We start from the raw sequence: 19,848 nt of genomic DNA on the forward strand, positions 1-19,848 counted from the left end.
CAGAACCACTCCACGGGGAGGGATTGGAATGGCTGCTGTGATAGCCGTGTACTGTGTTAAACAGTACTTGCCAAAAGAAAAACTGAAATGAATTTTTTTTTTTGCTGATTTGCAATCTATTAACAAGGCATAGATAATCCCAAGGGCACCCCCACCTTTACTTCACCATATGCTCTTTTCTGCAGTGTTCTCCTATCGTCAGTTTGTGCCAGTGCCTATAGGCACAGCCATGATTTTAAAAACCAATCGCATCACTTAAATTAGAACGGAAGAATGAACCCAGGCAGCTTGACTTCTATACAAGGTTCTAAGACATCAGAGTGCCTGAGCAAATGAATTGTTCCCTACAGCAAAAAACATTTACACTAAACAGCACAGACAACTGGAGTCAAGTTTAAAAAGCCGAACTCTAATGCTGCATCTCTTCTTCCTACTCATGACACACGCAGTTTCTTGCCTGCAAAATTCTTGGAAGTTTATCAAGATCTGGGCCTGATAGCTGCAGTTATCTGAAGCAATATGTGAAAGCTACAGTGAAAAAAAAAGAACCAATTATCGCTTAAAGGTAGTAACCGCCACACCAGCAAGTTACCCCCATGCACTCCATTCTTCGTTTCATCCTCTAGTTTTTAGGGATATACAGTGTTAGAAGATGGAAATGAAGAAAAGATAAGCATGGGGGTAACATGAACGGAACAGCGGTTACTACCCTTAACAGAAGGATTACTACACTAAACCATTAAGCCTAGATGCTTCTGAAATAACTGCAACATCGTTCTCTGCTTCAACGGAGGAGGAAGGGTGATGGGAAACAGGAATTGGATTCAGAGAGAACCAAACACAAGCCCTGACTTTGCTACAGTCTGGTGTACTGATGCGTAGACATAAGGGAAAAAGCACAGACTGCTTCTACGGCCAAGTCCATAAGCAAGACATGTCAAGCAGCACAGTCTGAATTTTCAAGAAGGCTCATCACCCCATAAAAATGTTGCTAGCAGTACATTTTTATGAGTTATCATAAGGCTTGGGAATAACTGCACTGAGCAGCAGTTGCTACCCTTAAGAGGAACATGGGGGTAACCTGCACGGTGCAGCAGATCCTACCATAAGCAGCTTGCTGGACAGACTGGATGGACCATTTGGTCTTTTTCTGCTGTCAGTTCTATGTTACTGTGTTATATTATAACCCCCCCCCCCACCCCCTTTGTGGCAAAGGGCCCAGTGGGAAGAAACTACTGAAAAGGTGTTGCGAGAAGAGACTGCAGCTTCACCTTTACTTTTGGAAGGAAAAACTGCTAGAACCACCACCTTTTCCTGCTCCTAGTGAAGGGTGTTCACTTCATGCCTAGCCAAGGTGAGTGAGGAGGCATGGCCATGACCTTATTAAACAGCATCAAAATGATTATACCCCACTATATTATATGGCAATACCCCCACCCCCCCCCCTAAAGCAGGGAATGCATTCACGAAGATACACGGTACAGCCACTAGGAAGAAACGCCTGCTACGTTACACTACACAGAACCTGCAGAAAGGAACGTGTCCATGCCCTTCTACTGAGGGGGCCCTTGGAAAGAAGATACTCCTTACACCATGGGCGACTTCAGCCAGTCGGATCACTCCCATGGCTAACAACCCCCTCACCCCGACACAGCAGAGGAGCAACTGGGCATGAGGGGAGAGGGGGAAACAATTTTTCCTGCAGCTAAAACGAAAGGGGGGTAAAAAATAAAGCACTTACATTTGGAACTCACATGCTTTACAGCAAGTTAATAAGTGGTAGTGCTAGTCAGTCTTCCTGTATAAGTGTTACCTTACATACGTTTCAGCTGAGAAAACCACTTGCTTCCTCTTCTTGCTGAAATCTATATTCCGTTTTACCTCTCAGACAAACGTGCTTGCAGGAATCCTCTTATGCTGCACAAAATATACTAACAGCAGAGGTCAGTACATTGGAGTCACCTGTGAAATGTTTTAGTGCTGGGGAACAGAAAGAACCCCTAGACTTGCCACTCCTGGTCTGCACGCAGCCCAGGACTGTAATGGCCTTGTACAGAGCACAACATCCACAAACCCACAGAGGCACTGCGTGTCTGCCAGACTGTAAGACCCAACATCTGGAACTCCATTGTGCCCAGATGTGCCCTTAATAGTTATGCTATATAATACACAGCACGGAGAAGACACAAAGGCTTACTTATACGGGAGATCTCAATTCTTAATCCCTATGCTCTGGCTAAAATACAGATTTATGTTAAAAGAAATTCAAGGACTGCCCACGAAGACTGGCTAGCTTACAATTTCTTTTCGGTGTTCAGTTTCACCATAAATTAAAAAGAATCTTCTGAGGCATTCCCCACCCTGGGAGGGTATTTCTGTTGCCCCAGGGGAGACCAGTCAGTTGCAGAGCTCCCACATGGTTAGCCATAGTTGACCAAAGTCAAGTCACAACTACCACAATTCGCAGGAGTCTGGAGGTCCCATCTCCTTTATGCCAATGAGACCGTCCCATCCGCTTGTGGTCCCTTCAAGGAGAGGAACTCCATCCCAAATCTCAAGTCCTTCCCAACGATTCAGGGCCATCGCTGCTGCATAATACGGCTGAACACGCAGCAGTCGGGACCCTCTCCTTCACTCCCGTTCACTGTCGTCTGCAGCCGGACGCTGGGTCCTGCTTTCCATGTGCGATGTCCCCTCGAAGCGCTGCGAGGCGATGGCTGCCTGGTGGGACATGCTTTTTCGCACAATGTCGCCTTTCCGCCACAGCACCACCTCCTAGCAGAAGAAAAGGAGCATGCATCACCGATCATACAGCATTCAATCCACATTCTGAACCAAGGGATTAGCAATGGTTTTCAAAGTACCTACACATCCTCTTCAGGGGTGGTTTGAAATTCCAAACATCTGGAAAAGATCTGGTGAGAGACTGTAACTCATTTACTTTCCTCTTTCTATGAATTTGCATAACGTGATGGAGGCAGATAGGTACAAGTTAGTACCTGCAAACCAAAGTGTTCTAGTTCCCCTTAATCTATCTTTAATGAATATGTATGAGAGTAATCTGCATATGATAAAGCTAGACTAGAGATATTCTGAAAAACTGATCCATTTGTAGTTTGACCCTTCTGCCTTAAACAATCAGGGTATACAGAGACAAGATTAACTTCTGATTGGGCCCTTTCAGCTAGCCCTTCAAACATGACAGGGAACGAAGTCCATCTTTCTTTCAACCACGCACACCTGGTCTCTGGCAAACATACTCTCTGTCTATCAGACACACACACACGCTTTTGATCACAGCCACTGTGTCACAGATGCTCTCTCACAAACATAGATGCACACACAGATTCTCTGTCACAGACTTTCCTTCTCTGTCTCTCACATTTACATGCATACTCTCCCCTCTGACAGCGACATTTTGACTTACACAGTTTTTCCATCTGGCACATAGTCCCTTAGACACACTCCTCTCTTTCTGTTAGTCAGCACCCTTGTTGTCTGAATCACTCACCCCCACACACTCATGCTCTCGTGCATACCCTGTCTCTCTGGCTCACTCACAGAAGAACTATTTGCCTTTAACATGCACCAGTTTGCTTCAGCACATATTATGTTCCTTTACTATGTACCATGGCTATGTTGTATGACGCTGGACTGTGCACAACTGTGTTTGAGGGTAGTCTATTTCCATTAGTATGTGATTTGGGCAGTTTGTGAGCATTATAAATCGCTGGAGTGTGCAGTAATTGTATTTAATTCTGATTACATGTAGTGTTCCCCTTTTGTTTTAACTGTGCAGCATGGCAATTATATTTAGGATATGCTGCTCACTGTTCAGAGTGATGGTAATTTGTCAGATGTTCAAACTTCTATATTTCTCTCAACCATTTTGGGTGCAAAATTATGAAGCAAGTTGAAGGACACCAAATCCATCATCAGAAGCTTCCAAACTCCCCCCAAGAAACAGGTGAGCTAAACCCTCACTACTGAGCCTCTCTCGGCTTGCAACCACTATTCACACTTTAAGTCCAGGCCCCTCAAAGGCCACCAGACTGAAGGATTCTACTGAAGGAGGAACTGCACAGTATCCCCTCAGGAGGCAAGCGGTGCTATGGCCATTCATCCCAAGAAAGATGTTGAAGTTGGGCGCACAACTGGGCGAGCCAATGACTGCAGCAAAAAAAGGTGTGAAATCATCTTGCAGCCTATCGCGCGCCAAAGGAAAAAACCTAGAAGCGTGGCCTAGCCAAGCAGCTGCTCAACCTGCAGTGCCTGCACTACCTTCTCACCTCACCTCACTCCCCAGAAACATGAGTGGGACAGACGAACGCCAAGGTAACAGACCCTGTCTCCTGCTTTGCTCTTGTTGCTGTATTTTTTTGGATAAGCAAAAAAAAAAAACAACCCCCAAACACAGTCCTTTTACCTGAGATCAGCCTTCCCTGGCTGAGCACAGAAAAGGGTCCCAGCTATGAGGGAAGAGGGCTAAATCCTTCACTATTGACCCTCTCACAGAAACGGATCCTGGCTACGGAAGGGAGAGAGTTAAATCCTTCACCTCCGAGACTCTCTGCTTGCAACTGCTATTGGAATTTCTGGTCCATGACAGCCAAAAGCTATCGGAATGAGAGCACTCTACTGAGGGAGGGACCACACGGTATCACTTCAGGAGGCAAGTGGTGCTATATAGATGTATAGTCTTTCTATTATCTCCTTTTGATTCCTTTTTTTTTTTTTTTTTTAAACTCACAGGCAATCCCCTAAAGGGAAATGCATGTCCACCATCTGCTGGAGACTGAGAATACTGGCGGACTGATGTCGGTGCTCAACTATATAGCTGTGCTGGCAAAAAGGTGCATAACCCACTTGTCGAGTTTGACCTACCCGAACGCTAAGGAAGAGCTTTGTCTTCAGATCCCACGCCAGGGTAGCTATGACCGCTTACCTGCTGTTTGAAGTAACGCCGTTCCTCCTCATCAATCAGCACCAGATTCAGGTAATAGCGCACACTGAACTTTTTGTTGATATCCCTCATGGTGGGAGTTATCTCGTAGCCAGCCAGGAAGAGGCGGATGGGGATGGACTCACCTTTAAAAACAGAGGAAGGAGTACAAAGTATGCTTATATTTTAAGCAGGGTACACAATTATACTGACACTGCCAGACTGAACTAAACACCGCTGAATGCGTGGGTATCTTGGAGTCTGTTTCACGCTATGATGCAGAATGAGCATAGGCAAGAGGAAAAAAAAAATTCACAAGCCCAGGAAAGAAGGTATTTTCACATTTTGAAGATATTTGTCAATTCCCTTTTACCTACTTTGATTATAAACCCCCCCTTCCCTGGTAAAGACATACTGGAAGTAAGCTGCCACCCTGTTCCATCCCAGGCAGTGCCTGCTAGAGATGAGACAATCCCTTAGGGAGCATCCATAAAAGGCCTGGCTCTTTGGATGGCCAATGAAATTGACATGTCACCCCCTAGCAATACAGGATTGGAAGGCTATGACTATAGTTTTGGCAATAATATCCCAGACCTGCAGGCGGACCTGGACATTGTTGCTGTTACAGGGGAGACTTGTATGGCACAGCTGGTGTTACCATAAGCTTGCTGGGCAGGCTGGATGGCCCATTTAGTCCTTTTCTGCCATCATTTCTATGAAGATGAATTTGAAATACCAAATTAATTTTAATCTTTGGATTTTGAGTCTTTGGAATGTGTTTTAGTGCCTTATGCTGTTGTATATGTATTGTTTTAAAATATGTTGTGCACATCTATTGTTTTTATTATATGTTATCTTGTTCTCAACTTCAAACCTTAGAGGGCACAGGTAAGAAATATTTTAAATAAGTAAGTATGTTATGGAAGGAGGGATAGAGAGACAATTCAAGGGGTTAATTCAGTATCTTGGCAGATCAACTATTCACCTCTGACAGGTGCTCCATCCATGATCTCGTACTTGGCAATTGTGTCGTTTTCGTGATAAACATTGGGCCCAGTGCCTGTTGTCTCCCTCTTGATAATGTCTATCTCCATATGTTTAATTTTGATTCTAACCAACAAGAAGTAGATCTTCCCAACAATCACATCCTTCAGATGGTACCTAATATTAGAGAGAAGAAAAGTGCATGGGTAAAGACATCCATTTTATAGACCTTTGACTTGCCAGGCTCTACCACTTTCCTATCAGCTATGATACCTGGATACTAACACCCACCAACATCTCAGCACCCCAGCCATCCGTCATTTCTCCCCCCATCCTTCCTGCTCAGGGAGTGCCATGACTCTCTCATCTACAGGAAGAGGATCAGACCTCAGGACACGTACTTGGACTTGTTGTACTCAAACTCAATGTGTAGACAGTCTTCGATGCCAACCTCCATTTTGATAGAGGAGTTCAGCTCTGGATAAGTGCTGAGCGTGTGGACTACAATATCCATCTCTTTAGTCACATCATTTAACCGACGGCTGATCGTGGCGCGGAGGAAATACCTGTGAAAAGTCCCAAGAGGGCAAGTTAGAAGCTCTATAGGGAAGGAAGGTGATCAAATTCACAATAGGATGCTGGGTAATAGGGCATCTCAAAAAATGTAAATTACCATCAGCACATGTACAGAAGAAAAATCAACTAGGGGAGGATGGAAAAGGGATCTGCAACTTTTTTTTTTTTTTTTAAATAAAATGAAAAGTTATAGCATGATACATAATGCAATGGCAAATTTTACTGCCCAACTCTTGGTCTGCTTTAAAAAGCTTCCTCCCACATTGTGCCTAAAGTGTGTGTTGAATATCTGATGATTGCAGTAATGTCATGTTATGTTCTGATGATGTTTGTATTTTATATTTGGGGTTTTTTATTTAAATTTTGTGTATGTTTTATTGTAAATCGCTTAGGCCAAAAATTGTGTTAGGCGATTAATAAATTTTAATAAATGAAAATGGTATTTCTCCTGCAGACCTCAGTGCCTCAGCTATGGAGAAGCTCTTCTGGTACACTGGACATTTCATTCTTTGAAGTTCACTGCACCACTGGCATGTGCCTGGAGATATCTAACCCTTAAAAAAAAAAAAATTTAAGTGACCGAAATCGAGAGCTCTGAGATTTTGGATCTTCCTTTCCTATTTTTGTGGTTAATTTAGAAAGAACTACCTTGCAATGGAGAAGAGGAAATGCAAGACAATTCACACGATAGATCCTCTAGCACCTACTTGGGGCCTGATTGACAACGTCATTGTTTCAGGGGTCCAGCATGTGGTAGAAGCCATGCTGGACCCCTGTGAAAAGCAGCCAATAGTTATCCTCCCTGCGTTATGCTGCTAGATCAAGTGACATCACATCTCCTGTCTCTCCGACCCATACCCCTACCCACTCCTACTGTTTGTCTCTAGCGGTGATCGGCTTGCTTCCCTAACAGCTCCTGCAATGGATTCTCGTGCCAGGAAAAGTGGCAAAGGCGATGGGGAGGCAACAAAACAGGGATTACAGTTCTGCACATACTTGGTAAGAAACAACTACTAGTGTTACCTGTGCCCAAGGAAGGACCATGGCTGAACACAAAGGGGGACGTTCTGTATCTCCACTATTTGGGGAGGTCCCTTTGCCAGCTGCGGTGCCCCCTCTTCCCCTCCAGCTAGGTTAGTGGTTAGACCTGTGAAGCTATGTCGGGTCGATAGAGACATCAACTGTAGAAATTTACTGTTGAAGCTACGCTTCATCTAAAAGATTGTGATCTCAGGCTGGGATTTCTTCAGGAGAAGATAACTGGTATAGGGGGCCAGATTTCTTGCAAAAACATCCAACTTGGCCTTTATTAAAGATAGAGAAGCATTACATAACAAGTTAGAGTCTATGAAGAAACATGTGGAGTTAGGAATTTACGACTGCTGAACCTTCCTAAGATCAGCATTCTTTCCCCACAGGAAGCCTTGAACAAACACACGTGGGATGTTCTAAAGATTCCTAGAGAAGGCATTCCCTCGATGTCAAAACTATACTATATCAACACTTCTAAAAGGGATGTTAATGTGGAAGAGGACAGTTACAGTAGTGGATGTTTTAACTTTTGACTCCTTCATGAGATTTGTATCTGTACACATACTACACTGGAGGTCTCCTTCAACCTAGAGGCCACAGAGGATTTAGTGTTAAAACTTCACTTTAGGGTTTCCGGTGATGCAACGGGAGGTGACTAGATGCAGGGGTTTACCGCTCCCGCAGCATTCCACAAAATTTTTAAAATAAAAAAAAAAAAGCTGCAAACAATCACAAGCTGAAAAATAGAAAGAACTGGACGACGCAAAAGTCAGGTAGGCACCTGTAAGCTGCGGAGCTAGAGCAATTATGAGATAGGACCACAAAAACTCCGCGAAGTGCTCGGGACAAACCAAAAGCGGCAGCGAATGGCGATGATAGTAAGCTAGTGGTGGATTTCTCTGACTATATGCTGCGGCAAATCTCCAAAACTTTGTTGGCAGCACTAGACCGGCTAAATAAATTACAGTTCGCGATGGAGAAATTGAAAGAGAACTTTGAAAACCGCAGGGGGGGGGGGGGGGGGAGAAGAAATTCCATTTCTCAATGGTATATTTATTGCATGTCCAAATATTCTCATAACGTGTTGACGAACTGGCTGGGTACTGGAGTGGAGCTTTGGAAAGGGAAATATTCATGACTGATATGCAACACGTGTTTTGAGGTTACATGTGGACAACATAGATATAGCAATGAAAGAAATGTGGTTTCATATAAATCATCATTTTATATAGATAATTTGAAAAAGTATTGTAATGGTCTTGATAAATCTTCATTGTCAAACAGATATGGAAGAGATACTGGTATTATGTATCACAAGTTTTTTTAAATTTTCCAAGATTCAACCTTTTTGGCATGCAATTCTAAATAGTGTTTTTAAACTCTCTGGAATTCACATTGCTCTGGATGGAGAGATGAGTTTGGTTGGAAAGACAGAATGCTTTACAAATGCTTGTCAAGGAGAGAGGCATTTTATACTTCAGACATTGCTCCTGTACAGATGATCTCCAGAGTCTTAGGACTATAGGGTGAGGATTCCACTTTGTCCATGGGTACGAGAGTAACTGACCTGGATGGAACTTGCACATCTCCAAAGTGGGGTCAGCTTGACGACGTCATCCTGGATCTTGGTGACCACACACGTGAGCCTCTTGGGGTGGGGGCCTTTGTCAGAAGCAGGTGGCTCAGGGCAGGTGATCTCCGGAGGCCTCCTGATCTATCAATAGACTATAGTCCAGGGCCATTCGGTTGGCCCTTCATCAATTTCTCTGATTCAGGGTAAGACCCTTTGGATCCTCGCCAATAATGCCATGGCAGTTACATATGTGAATCAACAGAGAGCAACCCAGAGTTGAAGAGGTTTCATTGGAGACCTCACTCCTGTTCCCCTGCACTTAGAAGAACTTGCAGTTGCTCTTGGCAATGCATATCATCGGTCTGGAAAAAGTTCAGGCTGGCTTTCTCAGCCAGAACCGCTGGATCCCAGAGAATGGGAGCAGAGTCTGGATGCGTTTCGCCAGATTGGCCGCAGGTGGATTTGAAGGCAACCCGGCAGAATGTGAAGATAAGTTTGACAGCTGGTATAGGGAGCAGGGGTCAATGTGCCCTGGCAGAGAGTGTGCTTCTGTATGCCGTCCCTACATGGGCCCTCATAGGTCAGCTGCACCGAAGAGTGGAAATGGAAAGCAAACAGGTTGTTCTGTGGTGCTGGATTGGCCTTGCAGACCATGGTATGCGGACCTCGTACAGTTACAAATGGACTGGCCCTTCTGACTGCCAAGGGCATGGGGTCTTTAGGTTCAATGGAGGATGCAGCTCCATTCTGTCTTACGGCCTGGCTCGAGCAGAAATGGTATTCCCTCTGCGGTGATTTCTACACTTTAGAAGTACCGCAAGTGATCCACGTCTTTGGCTTATATCCATGTTTGGCGACTGTTTTGAGTGGTTTTGTGGTACCAGTCGGTGCCTCCTTGGAAAGTAGAGGTACCCTGGCCTTTCTCCAAGGCAGTTTTGATAAGGGTCTCGCCTTGAATTCATTGAAAATACAGGTGGCCACTTAGGATGTCTGCCTAGTGCTTCATGCGGATGTGTCCCACTTCTTGCGAGGCATGAAGAGACTGTGGGGGGGGCCCCCCCCCCTTCGTCCTTCTATGAGATCTGAATTTGATGTTGAAGGCTCTTATAGGGGCTCTTTTTGAGTCTCTGAAACAGTCCTCGCTTAAGGACCTATCTCTGAAGACTGTATTCCTGGTGGCAACTTGTTCTGAATGACGGGTTTCGGAATTGCAAACCTTGTCTTGCCGGGGCCCTTTTTTGGTGATCTCCTTGAGCTTGGTTACTTTCTATCCAGTGCTGTCATTTCTCCCTAAGGTGACTTCTGCCTTTCACATAAATCAAATAATTTCCCTTTCCAGCTTTTTCTTGGGAGAAGTGTGATTCGGAGCACGGGCCCCTCCAGTGTTGGACATGAGTAGAATGGTTCTGTATTTGGAAGTTACTGATGTCTTCTGCAAGCTGGACAGGTTGTTTGTTCTGTTTGGAGGTTCATGTAAAGAGTAGGTGGCCTCTGAGGCTACCTTGACCCACTGGATAAAGGACATTACTGATATGGCTTATGAAGCAGGGATTTTAGAGGCAGCCCTCGCTTCCTCCCACCCAAGAAATTAATGTGATGGGTGAAATGGAAATAGATTTCACCCTTTTGCCTGAGCATGAGATAGTATTCAGCAATAGAATGCACTTTAACTCCTTGAATGCCGAGGTCATGTATTAGGAACAAACATTGTATTAGCTAGTTATGTTTTGTTGTAAACTGTTATGATGGTACCCCTCTCCGAATGACGATATACAAAACTTGTAAGCAAATAAAATAAATGCTTTGGCACTTCCCACTTGTAATGGCTGCTCTGGTGTACCAGGATGAGATGGAAGGAGATATTTTCTTACCTGCTGATTTCCTTGCCATTAGTCCTGCTACACCAGTCCAGGACCCACCCGGGAAGCATGGTTGCATATTTCTCAGACTGTTCTGGTTAGGATGATGCGGAAGGCAGAGTTTGGGCATTTATTAACAGAATGCTACTTTTTGTTGTTTCCTTCTTCCAGGTACAGGGAAATTTTGTTTCATCCTTGATTTGGTTCTCAATGGTTGTTGTTTCGTGTGTACAAGAGGTCTGACTTGAAGCTTTGTCAGAAGAATACTGGGTTCCTGCTAACAGCAGCTCTTATGTCATGACTGTGATATCACACAGGAAAACAATGTTGTCTGCCTGGTAGGGGGAAATAACCCACTTGTAATGGCTGGACTGTTATAGTAGGACTAATGGAAAGGAAATTAGCAGGTAAGAAAATTTCTCCTTTTTCCTGATATGGCTGGTTACCCAACTCAGGAGGAAAGTCTTACTTCAATTACAGTCACATTTTTCCCAGTTTCCTGCAAACATTTAGGTCGGTATAAAGGAGACAAAGGTAAAATTTACACCTACCTGTTCATTTCATTTCCTTTAGTCTTGCTAGACCAGTTCAAACAAGTGGGTTATGTTCTCCTCTGCCAGCAGACAGAGAAAGAAAAAAAAAGCTCAATACTGATTTTGCTCCCCCTACAGGGGTCTATTGCTGCCTTCAGCGCTTCAGGAGTCTATGTCAAAGCTAGGACAATGGAAGGCAATTGTTTGTACTGGTTTCCAAATCACTACCACAATCAAAACCTGATGCAGTCAAGAAACTTTACTCCATGGAAATTAACCCAGGAATTAGATAATCCCCATGCCAAGGGCATGATTCAGCCAAGTACCTTCAGAATGGGCAACAATGTTCTTGCTGCTAATTTGTAAACTCGTCAGACTGAGAGCCCTTATCGTTCTGGCTTGCCTGATATAGCTGGACTAAAGGAAAGGAAATTAACATGTAAATTTAAAATTTCACCTTATTGTCCATACCAGACCAGTCCAAACAAGTGGAATGTACCAAAGCTCCACCCAGACCAGGCAGGAGGAAGCTGGAGCACTCATCTCAAGTCTTCCTGAATTTAATGCCTTAATTAATCAAGGTGCTTTAATAAGCCACATCAAAGACCTAGCCAAGAAAATTTGTCACCTACAAACATCTCAAAGGAAGCTTACAAAAACTTGAGAATGGCCAACCCTGTCCTAACCAACAGTGTTCTACTTTCTCACCATCATAGGTGAGAAAAGCCTAATTCTGACAGAACTGAAACACTACACTTAGAAGGGGGATAATATTGGACTCAAAGAGGTTCATAATCAGTAGGATGTTTAGTGGTCAAGTTATCCAGCTACAGATAGCAAGCGAGACACAAGAAAATTACCAAACACAACTGGTATTCTTTAGATCGCATAGGAGGGAGAGAGAACAAAGAAAAACTTCTAACAGACAGACATAATCAATGTAAGGCCACTCTTATGGACTGGAAGATGGAAAACTCCTGTTTTGTAGAAACTTCTCTAATTGCAAAGGATCAACAAACTTTTATTCCCCTGGAACTTGACCACACATTTGCAGAAAACCTGAGAAGGAACATTGTCTCTAGGGCAAGTACCCTCTACTTCTTTAAAAGAAAAATTCTGTCTTTGCTGCATACAATTTATTAAAAACAGACAAAATAAGCCCTGCCAAAATGGAAGTTTGTAAATGACTTTGTCTGAAGCTCCCATGTGCTGTTCTTTGCCTTGAGTGTTTTACAAAGTAAATCTCCAAGAGCTGGGAATAATGTCCCACTGCCACTCCTTGTGACCTTGGGCAAGTCACTTTATCCTGTTGCCTCTGGTACTGCCTGATTCACCAAGAGGTAGATATAATAAAGTGCGCCCAGCCTAGCACACAGGTTAACAAGCGGTTGGACGCGCTAGACTTACCCCCAATGCAGTAAGTGGATCAGCATGTCCAAAACACGCGTCCAAACAAAGGCGTAGCGAATAGCGCTCATCACACATAAGTGCCTTGTAGATGAGGCTATTAGCTATTATCCCGAGATGTAAACAATCTCTGTAGGAACACTATTTAACCTGTTCAATTTTACGTCCTGTAGCAGGCAAAAAAGTCTTGCTGCATGTCAAGGGATCAACAAAAAAAAATACTGCATTTCTGTGGTTCCTCCTACTAGGTATCATGATGATACTAAGTAGCACCATGCAAAATTTAAAAGGCTTGCCTGAAAAATTTTGTATATAATTAATTTATGTCCAACCTGGTTAACCACATGTAATCTCATTTAATAACTGTGGCGCCCGTTGGCTCTACAGTAAAGTTGTCACCTTTTAACTTCCTATCCTTCCTCCATCTATCATTGTAATTTCCTTTCTCAGTTGTCTGTAAACCGACATGATGTTTTTTTACGAATGCCGGTATATAAAAGTTATAAATAAATAAATAAATAAAGAAATAAAAAAAAAAATTTCTGGGCGCACAATACATACGCAATATACCTGCTCCAGGCCATGTATATTGTGCTGGTCAATTAGCTGCCACAGGATAAAACGGTCGGTTGCTTTTAGCTTGTCTATATTGCATCGGCCTCTAAGGTTTTTCTGTGTCTATGGGAAAATACCTTGATGAATCAAGCCCTTAGATTGTAAGCCCACTGGGGACAGGGACATATCTATAGTACCTCAAGGTTATCTACTTTGAAGTGCCAAAAAGCAGAATGTAAATTAAAAAATTCTGTGGCACCTAAGCAAGCATGCCAGCAGCCAGAGAAAAAGAAGGTTGATGGTCGAGTAAAATCTGCCAGAGGCAGGTGACTTACCGTAACTTCACATTCTGTCCCGTGTATGATTCGTAAGGTTTTTCCACATGTGTGAATTCAAAGTCAAATGTCTGGGACTGGGTTATCTCCCCAGGCCGCGCTAGGTCCTTTACCAGGGAAACAAACTCGTGGTGGTTCCCTCGATCATAGTACAACTCTGAGGGGAGAAAGGAAGAATCGGCAACATTATAAGAGGAACTCGGCCTGTGTGCTACCTAGAAAAGCACCTACATGCCTGGCTCCCTTCCCCCAAAACATATTATAAAATTCCAGCTCCTAGGGTCATCTTCTCCAGCAAGAATAGGAAAATGTCTCAAAACAGAAGACACAAGGTCTCTTGCAATGGACAACTACTGATCACTTCCAGAGTACATGTCAAACAGCAACTTAAAAAGGACAGAAACTAAAGTGCTCATAGCACAAGAGAAATACTCTGGACCGCACAGCACAAACCTTAGCACATCTTATTAAGGTGATCACATCAGTCGGGTTGGGAAACATTACCTGGCTGCACCACAAAGCCCCAGCCCCCATACATTATACAACTGGCCCAGATGTATGGTATTTTCAGGCAAATATTTCACAGATTTTTTTTTGCCCAAAGCTTAAACAGTGAAAACAAAAGAAAGACGACCTAGGAATAAGATCTAACAGGAATGCAATGAACCACAGAAACAGCCAAGTTAATATTTTGAAAGATTAGGTCAGTGCAGCTAGTACTATTTTTTCCAGCCCTGGCATAAAAATGATAATTGCATAATAGAGAATTGCTGTTAAAACATGAGAGAGGCAGAATGGTGTATGACCCAAGTTAATGGAAAACATTTTCTAATTTAGGGATAATTTTAACCTGAAGCTCCCTTGGAGCTTTGAGTTGAAGATAGTCCCCTCTCGTTGGCCTTTTGGCCGAGATAGGGAACCTGCACAATATGCAAGGAGGAGGTTGCGATGTCAATGCCCTGCCACCCAACGACCCCCTCATTTAGACAGACATAAAGAGAATTTAGGAATAGTGGAAACACACTAAAAACATGCCTTCCAAGTAAAAATAATCTGTAGACACTGCCAACGGGGGGGGGGGGGGGGGGGGGGGGGGGGGCTGAATGCACATGTCAGAGAACTGCCAGTGATGCCTATGGGCTGGGTTTAGATGAGAATTATATACAAAGATCCTAATTCCAGGGTTCAGGCAAGTGCAGACAAAATCCACTGGAAAAGATTGCTGCAGAAAACTCAGTATGGCTCCACTTTCAATTATCTCATCGTTTCCCCTCTCTATAAAGTCCCCATCTCCCCTGCACCTTTAAGGAACTACCACCAATCTTCCTGTCACTAAACTGCCCGAGTGCTCGTCCATTGTTCCTTCCGCTCATCCATGCACCTAATTCCTTGCCCCTTTCCTCTGTCCTTATTACCCCCTCCCCCCGACATGCCCGGGTGTCCTCCCCTCACCAACCTAACCCGTATCCCCCCCAATAACAATCTGCTCCCATCCCAATTTCATTTTTCCTTTCTCTATCCAACAATTTACCCCGCTCCCTCACCGATCTGCCCGATGAACTCAATCTTGATGCCCTGGTGTTCCAGCCGTTTGTTGGGGTTCTTGAGGGTGACGCTGACTTTGCCGGCCACCGTCTCGCCGTCGTAGAAGAGGAAGTACTTCTCCTTCTTGCCGTCCTCTGTCTTGTGCTCCGCCCGCTTGCGCGTCTCGGCATCGTTCAGCACGATGTCCAGTTCCGCTGCCTGCCCGAACCCGAAGAAGCTCATGGCGGAGGCGGAAGACCCCAAAGCCCAATTCTTGCGCCGGCTGCTCGGAATCGAAGACTCTGCTGCCCGCAACCCTCCGAGGATGGCAGCGCGCCTGCGCGCTCAGCCTCCCGCGCAAGCGCGTTGCTGCCCGCCCACCAGCGTTGCCAACCTCGCTTATTTCTAGCAAGTTTGGGCTTTTTTTCCTAGCCATTCGCTTTTTTCTTTTTTTTTCAATTCACAGGTTGCTTATTATTGGGCGTTGTTTCTGCCAATCACGGATCTTTTGTCTTGGTGGGTGGGACTTGAACCCAGCTGTCCCTGTGATTGGCTGCTGCTGCCGAAGAGGCTAGTTCACCGTCAGAGGAGCACGTGGGCAAACAGGCACTGACGGCAAGCAACAGCGTCTAGTGAAAGAGGAAGATTTTATGCAGCAAAGCAGTTTTAAACACTGAAGGGAGTGAAGTACTTAACTAGCAACAATTAAAATGAAGCATACCTAGAGGGGGAGGAATGTCTGTGTGGGGGCCAGAGATGGGGGGACGGACTTTTTTTTTCTTTTCCACTTTGAAGAAGCTAGAGTTCAGTGGCCCACTTTGGAGTGGTGGTGCATGGGAGGGTGACTAGATAGAAGGCATTACTGAATAATGAATTGTGAGTTTAAAAATGTACTTTTAGTGCATACTGTCTGGAACAATCTGTGTAATGTCATGTAATCCACAAAAATCTGATGGACATTTTAGGAGGTTAAATACTATTGCAAGTCACTATTTCCTCCATAACACTCACAAAAGTATTTTTAAAGTGTTTTATGTGTATAAATACCTTCTACTAAAAGTAATTTTAATCTAATGTATTTTGGGCTTGAGTTTCTGGCAAATAGTGCTTGACCTTCATGATTACCTGATAACCTTGGCACTATGCCTGACTTCACTGGGAGAGAGCAGTGCAGAAGTAGGGGATAAGATGCTGCAAAGGCTGGAGAAGACTGACAGATCTAAAGATGCATGTGTACATTGTGTTCTAATGAAGAATGCTAAAGGCAAAGAAAGCTAGAGCTATGAAGGAGTCTATACAGATGGTACTTGTGAAGAATTCACACAAAATATGTAACTTCTGCAGATATTTATTTGCATATCATCATTTATAACACACTTGCCAAAAAAGACTAAAATGAGTTACATGAATTTATCAATGAATATTCAGATACAGTGCATGGGATTTCAAACAATGTTATGCAAAACAACTCGTATTTAGTTTTAACTTGTTAGGCTCAGGGGCAGGGATTTGAAGCAGGTTCATCTTAGAGAAAAGGTAGACGAAAATGAGTTCTTACCTGCTAATAAGAACATACCATACTGGGTCAGACCAAGGATCTATCAAGCCCAGCATTCTGTTTCCAACAGTGGCCAATCCAGGCCATAAGAACCTGGCAAGTACCCAAAAGTCTATCCCATGTTACTGTTGCTAGTAAAAGCAGTGGCTATTTTCTAAGTCAACTTAATTAATAGCAGGTAATGGACTTCTCCTCCAAGAACTTATCCAATCCTTTTTTAAACACAGCTATACTAACTGCACTAACCACATCCTCTGGCAACAAATTCCAGAGTTTAATTGTGCATTGAGTGAAAAAGAACTTCCTTCAATTAGTTTTAAACGTGCCACATGCTAACTTCATGGAGTGCCCCCCTAGTCTATTATCTGAAAGAGTAAATAACCGATTCACATCTACCCGTTCTTGACCTCTCATGATTTTAAACACCTCTATCATATCCCCCCTCAGCAGTCTCTTCTCCAAGTTGAAAAGTCCTAACCTCTTTAATCTTTCCTCACAGGGGAGCTGTTCCATTCCCCTTATTTTGGTCGCCCTTCTCTGTACCTTCTCCATCGCAATTATATCTTTTTTGAGATGCGGTGACCAGAATTGTACACAGTATTCAAGGTGCGGTCTCACCATGGAGCGATATAGAGGCATTATGACATTTTCCGTTTTATTCACAATTCCCTTTCTAATAATTCCCAACATTCTGTTTTCTTTTTTGACTGCCCAGCACACTGAACCAACGATTTCAATGTGTTATCCACTATGATGCCTAGATCTCTTTCTTGGGTGGTAGCACCTAATATGGAACCTAACATTGTGTAACTATAGTATGGATTATTTTTCCCTATTTGCATCACCTTGCTCTTAACCACATTAAATTTCATCTGTCATTTCAATGTCCAATATTCCAGTTTCACAAGATCTTCCTGCAATTTATCACAATCTGCTTGTGATTTAACTACTCTGAACAATTTTGTATCATCTGCAAATTTGATTACCTCACTCATATTTCTTTCCAGATCATTTATAAATATTGAAAAGTAAGGGTCCCAATACAGATCCCTGAGGCACTCCACTGCCCACTCCCTTCCACTGAGAAAATTGTCCATTTAATCCTACTCTCTGTTTCCTGTCTTTTAGCCAGTTTTTAATCCACGAAAGGACATCGCCACCTATCCCATGACTTTTTACTTTTCCTAGAAGCCTCTAATGAGGAACTTTGTCAAACACCTTCTGAAAATCCAAGTACACTAAATCTACCGGTTCACCTTTATCCACATGTTTATTAACTCCTTCAAAAAAGTGAAGCAGATTTGTGAGGCAAGACTTGCCCTGGGTAAAGCCATGCTGACTTTGTTCCATTAAACCATGTCTTTCTGTATGTTCTGTGATTTTGATGTTTAGAACACTTTCCACTATTTTTTCTGGCTTTCTTTGCTTCAGTAAACACCGAAGCAAAGAAATCATGTAATGTTTCCGCGATGGCCTTATCTTCTCTAAGTGCCCCTTTAACGCCTTGATCATTTAACAGTCCAACTGACTCCCTCACAGGCTTTCTGCTTCGGATATATTTTAAAAAGTTTTTACTGTGAGTTTTTGCCTGTATAGCCAACTTCTTTTCAAATTCTCTCTTAGCCCGTCTTATCAATGTCTTACATTTAACTTGTCAAAGCTTATGCAATATCCTATTTTCTTCTGTTGGATCCTTCTTCCAATTTTTGAATGAAGATCTTTTGGCTAAAATAGCTTCTTTCACCTCCCCTTTTAACCATGCCGGTAATCGTTTTGCCTTCCTTCCACCTTTTTTAAAGTTTGTTCCTGTAGTACCACAGATCAGCCCAGACTACTGAGTTTTGCCTCCCTTCCAGCAGATGGAAACAGAGAAAGTTTTACGGACACTGCTACTTAACCCCAGTTCCTCAGTATTAATCTATACCCAAGCCAATTCCAACAAAATTACAAAAATGTCCAAACCTTCAAAACTTACAAAATATGAAAACATTTTCTGATATAAAAAAACTGAATGAGCGGACGACTCTCCCCCTCAATAGAATGGGTGGGTTTTGGACTGATCTGTGGTACTTCAGGAACGAAAATTAGCAGGTAAGAACCAATTTTCTTTTCCCTGTATGTACCCAGACAGTCCAGACTCCTGGGGTGTACCAAAGCTCCCTACTCAGGGTGGGTCCTGGAGAGTCCTGCTCACAGAACACTCTCGCCAAAAGACTGGAAACCCGTACCTACCACATCCAGACGATGGAAGTTGCTACATACTTTTGCAAGACACTAAGTCGCGGCTCTGCAAATCTCCTGTGGAGAAACAAGCTGAGCCTCTGCACACGAGGCCGCCTGACAACACACAGAATGAGCATGCAATCCCTCCGGAACCGGGCGACCATGAATAATATAAGAGGAATAGATACCCTTCTTAAGCCAACAAGCCATAGTAGCCTTTGAAGCCTGAAGCCCCTCTCTGGGTTGCTCCACAGAACAAAAAGGTGATCTGATCTCCTGAAGTCATTCATTACCTTGAGATACCTCAACATCCAACAACTTCAGCCACTTCACATGAGGAGCGGACTCGTCCACTGAAGGAAAGGGTGGGAGCTCCACTGTCTGATTCACGTGGAACGCAGAAACCACTATTTGCAAAAAGGAAGGTACTATCCTCAACGAGACCCCCAAATTCAAAATCTGAAGGAATGGGTGCTGATATGACAGAGCCTGCAACTCCGAAATCCTCTTAGCCAAACATGGCTTGGAGGATTTAGTTGAAGGACCTTGATTCAAGTCCTTCAACGTTGCTCTCCGGAGTGGTTCAAAAGGAGCCTCCCCTAAACCCTTGAACAAAATTAAGATTCAGGGTGAACAAACCCGCCAAAGCAGAGGACATGTTATTTGTCCCCCTAAGCATCTGAATAACATCCGGATGTGCAGAAATTGATGATCCATCTATCCTGCCATGAAGATAACCTAAAGCTT

The 19,848-nt window shown here is 43.6% G+C and overlaps 1 protein-coding gene across 1 annotated transcript; it reads right to left on the bottom strand.

Moving 5' to 3' along the window:
- Window positions 1-1,189: 1,189 nt before the first annotated feature.
- Window positions 1,190-15,755, bottom strand: VPS26B (VPS26, retromer complex component B). The gene is made up of 6 exons (XM_029573253.1): window positions 15,341-15,755; window positions 13,797-13,953; window positions 6,328-6,492; window positions 5,928-6,103; window positions 4,946-5,088; window positions 1,190-2,775 (listed from the first exon to the last, which is right to left on the bottom strand). Exons 1-6 carry the CDS (start codon window positions 15,561-15,563, stop codon window positions 2,632-2,634), a joined length of 1,008 nt encoding a protein of 335 aa, XP_029429113.1. The 5' UTR covers window positions 15,564-15,755; the 3' UTR covers window positions 1,190-2,631.
- Window positions 15,756-19,848: the final 4,093 nt, after the last annotated feature.

This window comes from Rhinatrema bivittatum, chromosome 12, assembly GCF_901001135.1.
Source record: "Rhinatrema bivittatum chromosome 12, aRhiBiv1.1, whole genome shotgun sequence".
Lineage (NCBI taxonomy): Eukaryota > Metazoa > Chordata > Amphibia > Gymnophiona > Rhinatrematidae > Rhinatrema > Rhinatrema bivittatum.

Bases quoted from the DNA above. Each gene is read 5' to 3' on its own strand.
- VPS26B (XM_029573253.1), bottom strand. From the start codon at position 15,563: ATGAGCTTCTTCGGGTTCGGGCAGGCAGCGGAACTGGACATCGTGCTG. The intron at 5,089-5,927 runs GTGAATAGTTGA...CTGTTTTTAAAG, and splicing joins GGATGGAGCACCTGTCAGAG to GTGAGTCCATCCCCATCCGC. The intron at 2,776-4,945 runs GTAAGCGGTCAT...TTCTTCTGCTAG, and splicing joins GGCGTTACTTCAAACAGCAG to GAGGTGGTGCTGTGGCGGAA.